This window comes from Berghia stephanieae, chromosome 1, assembly GCF_034508935.2.
Source record: "Berghia stephanieae isolate SIO BIC M18660-M18661 chromosome 1, UCSD_Bste_1.3, whole genome shotgun sequence".
Taxonomy (NCBI): Eukaryota; Metazoa; Mollusca; class Gastropoda; order Nudibranchia; family Aeolidiidae; genus Berghia; species Berghia stephanieae.
The window spans coordinates 126,369,823-126,380,004 of NC_088360.1; the positions used below are offsets into that span (position 1 = coordinate 126,369,823).

The window sequence follows — 10,182 nt, forward strand, 5'->3', positions numbered from 1 at the left end:
ATTCTGCTCAGTAGATGTAACCAAATTCGATTAATTTTTATCTTATAAAAGTGCCGTCAACAATTTTTAATAGAAGTTTTTACATCCCATTTTTGGAAGATATAAGAAAATCCACAATAGTCCATTTACCTTCAGGTCCTTGACACATTTTAAACCAAATCCATAATCTGGATATTCCATGATATCTATGCAAGAGGTGTCCACTCCATTTTCTTTAAACCAAGACAGAAAATTCCCAAAAGTCTCTGATCTGTTTGTTTGAGCAGGAGCTAAAACTGGATATAGTAAAAGATAGGCATTACATCAGTTATACAGGAGTATGGTTTTTTTTCGTAAACATTTCTACGAAGTAATGGCCTAATTTCTAGGTGTTATTTAAAACATTTTTTTTCTCATTCATAAGTTTTGAAGAAGAAAAAAAAGCCCTTTTGACAGCATATATAAAAATTTCTATTTCTTTTTAAATTCGGTCAACAGATGATGAACTTTAATCTGGGTGGCTACAAACAAATAGTTGTGAATGGGCAGAACGATGGCAACAGTATTCAGATATAGATATAGACTATGGAGTGCACCTCCCTTGGGCATGGTATTTGTCCAACATTCCCTCCAGGCTTCTGCATATCGAAGTTTTTGAGTTCTGAACTCAATATTAATGAACACATGTAAAAAGTTTGCTTTCATTTTTTTAATAGAGATTGAATTTATTGTTTCATCTTTTAACATGAAAGAATTTTATGCTTCATACTTTCTTTCGATTAAAACTTTGACAAAAAGAAGATCTGTCTCAGATCGATATTAAATCAATAAGTCTTGAGATAAATAAGCAAAATTTACCAGACTGTATATTTCTAATTTTCTCCACGATGCCATGGATTTCGGGGTAATCTTCCCATTCTTTTGCACCAGATTCGGGAGGTTTGGAACATACTGTAAATGAAAAATAAAAGGGATGGATACTTTTTTCAAAAATGTTTACCAGAATCATAGTGGTGGTGACAATTTTTAAAATAACATTTATAAAAAGAAATGGGATCAGATCTTTAATATACCAGATAGATAGGAATTTTTCAATCTAATTTATCCCTTCAAAACAAAATGATTCCTATTTGACCTCAACAACATTTATGGTGAAAGCATTATTAAGAGTACAACCCTGGTTGGAATATCACATTACAGTTAAAGTGAGCTTGACTTCCATATATTTCAAATTTTCCATGAAAAAAAAGAAAAAAAAAGAAAGTAAAATGAAATTTATAAACTTGAAACATCCAAGTCTAAAATAATCATCATCACAAATGAAATTTTCGTGAAATTAAAATTTGTGTGTGTGTGTGTGTGTGTGTGTTTGTTTCACGCGAGGCAATCAATATTTTTTCTAAATCTGACAATTCAACTTTTGATACCACGGCCATCAAATAATGTACAAAGCTAAATTTTGTACCATTTGCAAAGGGAAATTTTAAGCTTTATGTATATCTTAACAATTGACTATTGGTTCCATCAAATGAACAATTTTCAAATCCCTTTAGAAGCCTTAAAAAGTTATAAAATATCACATTCATACCCTCAAGTAATTGTGTAATGAACTCTGCAATTTCTCGTTTGGCACTCTTAGACAATTCTTGCTGAGATTGAACATTTTCTTCGGATTTACTTGATGATGGTTGCTGTTGTTGCTGCTGCTGTTGTTGTTCTTGCTTCTTTTGTTGCTGTGTTGAAGGTTGACTAGCTCCTCCACTGCCTCCTTTTGTATTTTTCTTCTGTTTTTTACCCATTTTTATTACCAATACAAATGCTGAAAATGGAAGTAAAATGTCTCATGAACTTGTGAATAATATGGTTATGAGTCTATGAAAAAAAAAACATAAATGTTACCGGGACTGAAATGACCGAAAAGAGTCACATGAGCAAAATCATATTTGTCTTTGATTGACTAACAACACCTTAGATCTATTGATCCAATGGTGATTCCATGTGATTCTACTTTTAAAAAGATTCCTATTTTTCAACTACACAGGGAAAGAGTTTTCAAGTAGAGACTAGGTGTATTAATATATGACGAAAATATAAGGAATAAATATGGCTCAAAAAGTGAAATATTTATAAATTTACATTTATACAATTAAATTTAATTATGAAGGGATAAAAAAAGAGAGGGAGTGAAGGGGGGAGGACTGAAAAAGAGAAAGGTGTGCATGTGCATGGAAATGAGAAAGATGAGAATATGAAATGTAATCAAGTGTATATGAAAGGTACCAGACAAATCAAGAAAGAAAAGTACAAGAAAAAAAACATCCTAAAAAAATCGATCTACCTGGACCGAGGATCGAACCTCAGACCTTCTGATTACTAGTAAGCAGAAGGCCTGGGGTTCAATCACCAGCATATTTGTAAGCTGATTTTACAACCTTTGCCTTTATCAGGTCATCCTGATTGCGCAATTGATAGAGCTTGTTTGCTTTGTTTTTAAGGGCGCTTGCAACACATTAAGGTTATATCAGCACCAGAAAAAAAGGAAGAAAATAGGATAGTAAAAAGTTATAGAATTACAATTAAAGCACCAAAGAAAAGGAAGACAAAGGGGAATTGGTTTAAATAGGATAAGATGTAGATTCCAAGTTGTCAGTGTCAGGGATGCCACCAGGCAAATTAAAAAAAGCCTGAAAACTTGGGAGGACGAGATACAAATCAACGTCAAGGGCTTTGTAGGGATTTGAAAAATATCAAATTTGGAATATTGTTTCAGTACTTATTAATGCAATTGAGAGCAAATAACACACAAAAGAAAGGAGAGTTAACAGTTTTCAAATTGATAAAATAAGTGCTGAAAACAAAATATGACAAATTAATATCAATAGCTATCAGGGGTGAGAATGACTGGTCACATAAAAGGAGAAAATTTTTCATTGTGAAGATCATGACCCACCCATGCAACCATAACCTATAAATTTAAACTTCACTCAAATTCACTGAGATGCGATTCAAAATTTGTCTCGCAGCAATTTCTGACACGACTTGGAGAATTTCAAATGTTGAAAGTGTAATTACATTTGGTGGTTGTAGTAGGGATGATGATGTGGTGGTGGTTATAGTAGTAGTGGTGGTAGGGATGATGTGGTAGTGATTATAGTAGTACTGGTCGTATGGATGATTGTGTGGTGGTGGTGGTGTAGTAGCTGTGGTAGGAATGATGATGTAGTGGTAGTTGTAGTAGTAGTGGTGGTAGGGATGATGTGGTGTTATTTGTAGTAGTTGTGGTGCTAGGGATGATGGTGTGGTGGTGGTTGTAGTAGTAGCAGGGTTGATGATGTGGTTGTAGTTGTAGTAGTAGTGGTGCTAGGGATGATGGTGTGGTGGTGGTTGTAGTAGGAGTGGTGGTAGGGATGATGTGGTAGTGGTGGTAGGGATGATGATGTGGTGGTGATTGTAGTAGTAGTAGTAGTAGTAGTAGTAGTAGTAGTAGTAGTAGTAGTAGTAGTAGTGGTCTTAGAGATGATGATGTGATGGTGGTTGTAGTAGTATAGTGGTGGTAGGGATGTGATGTGGTGGTGGTTGTAGTAGTGGTGGTCTTTTAGAGATAATTGTGTGGTGGTGGTTGTAATAGTTGTGGTAGGAATGACGATGTGGTGGTAGTTGTAGTAGTACTGGTGATAGGGATGATGTGGTGTTATTTGTAGTAGTAGTGTTGGTAGGGATGATGATGTGGTGGTAGAGATGATGTAGTGGTTTTGGTGAGTGTTTTTTTTTCAGTGATAATAATAGCAATTTGTCAAAAAGGAGGAAAATGTCTCCGTCCATCGGTCAAACGCAAGCAAAGTGTAAAAATAACAGGAACATAGTTTTGTATTGGTATTATGTAATATATTACTATTACTAGTATAAATCCATTCTTATCATTAAACATAAATTTAGTTTTTGTAAAGATTTAATGGATGGTTGAGAGAGAGAGAGAGAGAGAGAGAGAGAGAGAGAGAGAGAGAGAGAGAGAGAGAGAGAGAGAGAGAGAGAGAGAGAGAGAGAGAGAGAGGAGAGAGAAGAGAGAGAGGGAGATTTGTCCCTACCCTTCCCCTTCAACAACCAACTTGCTAATCAAAGAACACCACTGGTCGTCTGTGTCAATTGTGACATCTGGTGCCATTCAGTCTGGCCCGACGTCATAAAAACGGGACCGTCACTAAATTTCATGAGACTATTGCACAGGTGTCAAAATATGACATAAGACATAATGGTGATTTTGTGGTTTTGAGGGAAATGTTTGACACGGCAAATTCAATGGAAAATTTCTGAGAAATTCTCAAAACCACTGTTTATTTATCCAAAAAAATTTTTTTAAAGGAGGAATTGTGAGGAGGATGGGCGTAGATAAACTACCATTTAGGGAGCGTTCACATATTACGTCATCAGCTAGGGGGGGAGGGGGGGTCTACCAAATGTTGACATGTGTTGACATGGGGGAGGGGGGGGGGGGTCAGACCCAAGATGATGTCATCAAAACATAGGCAAATTAAGCCTATTTCAAAGTTTGTTCCTTTCAAAACAGCTAAAGATAAATTGCTATGATAAGTATTGCCCATCTCTCAAGAAACAAGATGGGAAAGGGGTATCACTTCTCAAAAGGCGAACTTGCCCTAAATGTTCATTGTATCACTCCTCGATCACAGCAATGAAAGACCATTCACGAAAATGCGGCATACAAGAAGAACAGCAAATGGGAGAAAGTGATGACGATGAAGATGAAATTGATGATACTATTTATAGTACATTGCCAGAGGTCCAAGGCAGAAACATTTTTGAATCAATTAATTTTATGTTTGGAAATTGAAACAGAAATTCATTCCACTAAAAGACTAATATGCTATAAAATAATTTGCCTCCTATACTATTTTAAATTACACTTTCTGAAATTTTTTTAATAGCACCTGCACCAAGTAGCCTAATTCAAATAATGTTTGTTAGATTTTATCTTTGCAAATTTAAATTTTATATCCCCATTGTATCGTAAAACATAAATTATCAACAGTTTCTGAAATTAATAAAATGTCTGAATGTGTTTTATCAAACGTTGATAATCAATGTTTATGGTTTGAAAAATGAATAATAAATATTGTGAAATTAAAGTTATCTTTTAGTTTTTATTAAATTAGATGACGTCATCATCTGTTGGGGGAGGGGGGGGGGGTCAGGTCAATGATGACAAGTGATGACTTGGGGGAGGGGGGAGGTCTAAAAAGGGCAAATTTTTTATGGCGTAATATGTGAACGCTCCCTTAGGTGCCCAAATATTCGACCGGCGGTGACAGCCCAAATTATTCACCCGGCGAAAAAGTTCCGGCTCGATCGCGATTTTTTTCTTCTTCTTTAAAAAAAAAAAATGTTCTTGAATAGTGACGACGGACAAAAACCGGAGGTTCCGGATTAAAACCGGCTGGTGGTATAAAAACTGGATTTCCGACTAAAACCGGAAAAGTGACATCCCTGCAGTGTACTTAGTTTGAGATCACCTAAAAGTCTCATCCAGCCACAAGAAGAGGCCCTCACTAAGACCTCAAATGTACACAAATCATGTATAATATGTAAACAGTACATAATAAACTACATAACAGAGAGATGGTTTACAAGACAAAAAAAATCTTCTCCCAAAACTAACTCCCAGCTAGGGTATCCGGCCAGGGCCAGGACAAAACCAAGTTATCTCATCCCAAGACAAAGACAAGAGCATGTTGGAAAACAGATATAGGGGGATAGAAGACACAGTAAGTGCCTCCCTGCCCACTAAGGGAGGTCAGGAACCCCACCCAGAATTGATAGAGCACTCACTCCACAAGCAAAGGGACTGGTATCAATTATGGGTGCAGTCAAGCTGGGGAGGCCTTCCAAAAGCTCCTCATTCTAAGGGAAACAACTCAAATATTCCCTCAACTAATCCTAAGAAAAAATATGTACCCAGAACTATCTCATTGTCAATCAGTCAAGGATTTGCATCTCTCCTCAATATCAGAACTGATTTTTTTGAACGTCACACTCCCAACAAAATTGATGTGATCCTTTTGTCACTTATGACCCTCCTAGCATTTTTTCTATAAAATAAATTTCCCGTTTTTTTTCGTAGTTTTGGGAAAATCAAACATGATTTCCTTGGTTTTCTCAAGGCCTTGAAAAACAAAATCTAAATTCACGTTTTTTCCCAGTTTTCCAGGTTGCGTGGGAACCCTGATTTTGACAAATTGAATAAATAAACGCATGACAAAAGATCCATAGTGAAAATACAAATTGGAAGAAAATATCGCACAAGGAGCTTTCAGAAGGCAGAATGATATGCCTTTCTGTGTTGTGTGCTTCTGTTTACTGTCATGATCGATGTTGTTGTGAGCTGTTCCTGGGTCATGGTGTTCAGTTTTCATGTATGTGCTTTTCTTGTGAATTGTGACATCATGTCTTGTATCAGCCTATATATGCAGCAGCCACCTTTCACCCTTTCTCTCTGTTGTATTTAAATATGAAATTCAAGTATCTTTTATCCATACAGATTACCCTAAACCTAGGTATGTGTACCTAGTAAATCGCGTAACTACCCACTTCGGTGACGACTCAAGTGGAGAACATGCATTTATTTTATTTCCCATCGTGAATGAGATGTAAAAAACTATTCATGACGCCCTCAAAATGTTTTCTGACACCCCCCCCCCCCAAACCCCTGTCCATCAAGAAGTGATTAGCAAGCTGAGTCTGTTAGATCTAGCAAAGAGTATTTTTCCATAATATCCTATCCAAATGTCATTGACCAATTGTTACAAGTTGAAGGGCAGAAGGTAGTAAGGAATCTTTCTCTTGCATCAACATCATTTGTCAGTGACAACTGACGACTTCAAATTCAACACAAATGCCTCAGGCACTTTATGACTATATGGCTTTTGTTCCATAAATTTAGTTTTGAGGCTGTCAAGATCTTGTTGTAACTTTAGTACGGAGGGCACTGCAATATTTCTTAGCTCTTCAGGGATTAATTCGGCCTCATCTGAATCCAGAAATTTCTGATATGTAGAGAGATCCGAGTTCAGGGTAGTTACTATTGATGTTGGTGCTCTCCCTACAAATTTGTTGTCATGAAGGAAATATTCTGTCATTGCAGTTTGGGCTGGGATGTTACCTTCTCGACGTAAGATGTGACCAAATAGCCACCATCGCTGTTCTTTTATTATTGTACTCAGGAGTTGAAGCCTGGTTTAAAAAAAAAAGAAATCAGTATTTGTAATTGTCTCTGGCCAATAGATTCCAATTACCCGACGTAATTGTTTGCGGTGGTATGAACCAAGACTTTCTAAGTTCTTTTTTGTAAGGCCCCAGGTTCCACAATTATATGTCAATATCGGAATAATCAGTGCCACGTAAATCTGTATTCGTTTATTCTCACTGATTATGTTATTTCTATTCCATAAATTTTGAGTTGGTTGAATGCATTGGTGTCCAGCTGCTTTCGTTTTCTGATGTCTTCATTTTCATTGATCAAATTGCCCAGTTTACATACTTTTCCATTCATTTAAATTTCTGTTGATTTATGTATATTCTGTTTTTGATTGATTCACTTTTAGATAATAAAATGTAATAATAAAATACAATATAAAATGATATAGAGAAATAGAGTTTGGGAGAGGGAGAGAGAGAGAGAGAGAGAGAGTGAGAGAGAGAGAGAGAGAGAGAGAGAGAGAGAGAGAGAGAGAGAGAGAGAGAGAGAGAGAGAGAGAGAGAGAGAGAGAGAGAAAGAGAGAGAGAGGGGAAATATAAACAAGTTAAATTACCGAATGTAGGGAGAAAGTGAGACAGCTAAGTCAACACAAAATAATAATATCCATGCTCATAAAAGGAAAAGATCAATTCTTAGAAATTGGGCGAGTCCATTTCGCTTAACTGTGAAAGGGTGGTATAGGATATCATTAGACAATAGAATGAATTCCTATTTTCTGTAAATTATTTTAAATGTTAATTAGCAATATGAATAGTGGAAGACAAACATATATATATTTATTGTGTATTCAAATTTTATTTTTTTAAATTTTTTATGTTTTTACTGCGGCTATGTGGTCTAGTAGTATGACACTCGCTTTCGAATCGGAAGGTCCTGGGTTCGATACTCGCTCGGCGCATAGTTGAGTCCTTGGAGAAAGCTCTTTACTCACATTCTCTCACCACACTCAGGTGAAAAATGAGTACCTGGCCGTTAACAGCGTTGTCTCTGTCCGAAAAAAAATTGTAATATCGCCTAACAGTAACAGGCGTCATGTCTGGTCCTACATGTTAAATGTTGCTGTTGGCCAGGGACTCCTTGTAAAGCGCTTTGAGTATTTTGGGCATGTTTAGTGGATATTGCGCTATATAAAAAAGCTCAATTTTTAATTACAACAGCGAGGCAATATCTTTGGTATTCTTTCACCCCCCTTGCACTAATGGACTCGTCATGCCTACCAAATGTCTTGTGATGGCGTAGCTAGTCGGTGACATCAAAAAGTATTTATGCTAGATGTCTAAAGTTTGGAAATTATAGAGAATACATGTTAATGAATCTCAAATAGTTTTCGAAATATTGGAAACAGTCGCAAAAAGTGGTTGATTTCTACCGGTTCTAAAAATGGGACAAACTAAACTGGTACACTAGGATGAGGATAGATTGACCTCTTTTCTAATTAATTGTATGCCAAGTTTCATTCATTTTCATCAAAGTGATTTCCTGTTATTATTAATATAAAACACCCATACTGCTCCCGTAACGGTAAAAAAAAGGCCCGATCAGCAGGCCATTTCTGTGGCAGCGTGTGTCGCTCGATTGTGATTAGGGATAGTTTTTGTGATGAAATCAACTTAAAAGAGTAAAAGCAGTCACGCTCCTTACATCCAGTACCACTAAAAGAGTAAAAGCAGTCACCAGAGATATGATGATGATCAGGTGAGAATACTGAGTTTGAGAAGGGGCGGCGGCTAAGTTAACCCTACCTGTTGGTTAATACAGGGGTGAGAATAGCGAGAAGGGGCGGCGGCTAGGCTGCCCTACCTGTTGGTTAATACAATACAGCGATGAGAATAGAGGGAAGGTGCCACTAAGGCTATTCTATTCATCTCACCCAGGATGGAGAGGTCGAAGTCGAATGTTTTTCTATTCTCTCCAGTCAGGCCCAGGCGGATGAGAGCTCGACTGTTTTTCTTTTCTCACCCAGGATGAGAATAGAGGAATAGTATTCTACTTTATTCAGAGTGGAATAATATCTTTAAAAAGAGGTCTGCTGAGGCAGAATTATAGTGAGTAAGCATGTCGCAGGCCGACCGAGAGTAATGCACCGGCAGTCAGTTGTACGGACATTCATATTCATAGTCATAGGTTAGAGTCAACAAATGTAGATAGTGTCCACCTTGATCCTATCTTCTAATTACCTACATTAAAAATAAGTAATTCTATAAACATATACGTAAGAGTTAATTTGTCACCTTTTATATAGTTTAATTTGAGCAAATAGAGCTTTACATCAAATTATAATATGTGCGTGAGATATAAAACTGCAGGAGAGTGAGAGTGAGAGCGGAGAGTCGGTGTATGTCGTATGTAAGTGTAAGCACGCAAGAATGTTGACTTTAATGCTGAAGAGTTCATTATGAAAAAACTCGATAAATATTGCTCGGTCAGAAAACGAACTACAGTTGAAGCTGGTTATTGCAACGTTGCTTTAACAGAACAGCAACTTAATCTGAACTATTTATCTAATTGAGCTTTAAAAAATGTGAGCTTTAAATAGCGCAATGTCCACTAATGTGCTCAAAGCGCTTTACAAGGTGTATGTCGTACGTAAGCACGATTGTGACATAAGGAGGGTGAACATACATAATTGCTAGTCTCATCCAATTATCATCTCTCTCTCTCTCTCTCTCTCTCTCTCTCTCTCTCTCTCTCTCTCTCTCTCTTCTCTCTCTCTCTCTTCTCTCTCTCTCTCTCTCTCTATCTATCTATCTATCTATCTATCTATCTATCTATCTCTCTCTCTCTCTATCTATCTCTCTCTCTCTCTGTTAACAGTCAGGTGCTCATTTTACATCTGAGTACTGTGAGAGAATGTGAGTAAAGAGCCTTTTCCAAGGACTCAACTATGCGCCTATGAACCCAGGACCTTCCGATCCGAAAGCGAGTGTCATACCACT

At 36.9% G+C, this 10,182-nt stretch overlaps 1 protein-coding gene across 1 annotated transcript in view; it reads right to left on the bottom strand.

Annotated features, from left to right (window-relative positions):
- LOC144963062 (actin-histidine N-methyltransferase-like) overlaps positions 1-9,604 on the bottom strand; it is a 27,275-nt gene extending 17,671 nt beyond the window's left edge. Inside the window, exons 1-4 of the mRNA XM_078896679.1 lie at positions 9,478-9,604; positions 1,568-1,798; positions 838-930; positions 130-275 (exon numbers count right to left, since the gene is read on the bottom strand). Coding sequence (XP_078752805.1) covers positions 130-275; positions 838-930; positions 1,568-1,778 — 450 coding nt within the window. The 5' untranslated portion in view covers positions 1,779-1,798; positions 9,478-9,604. The remainder of the gene's footprint in view (positions 1-129; positions 276-837; positions 931-1,567; positions 1,799-9,477) is intronic.
- Positions 9,605-10,182: the final 578 nt, after the last annotated feature.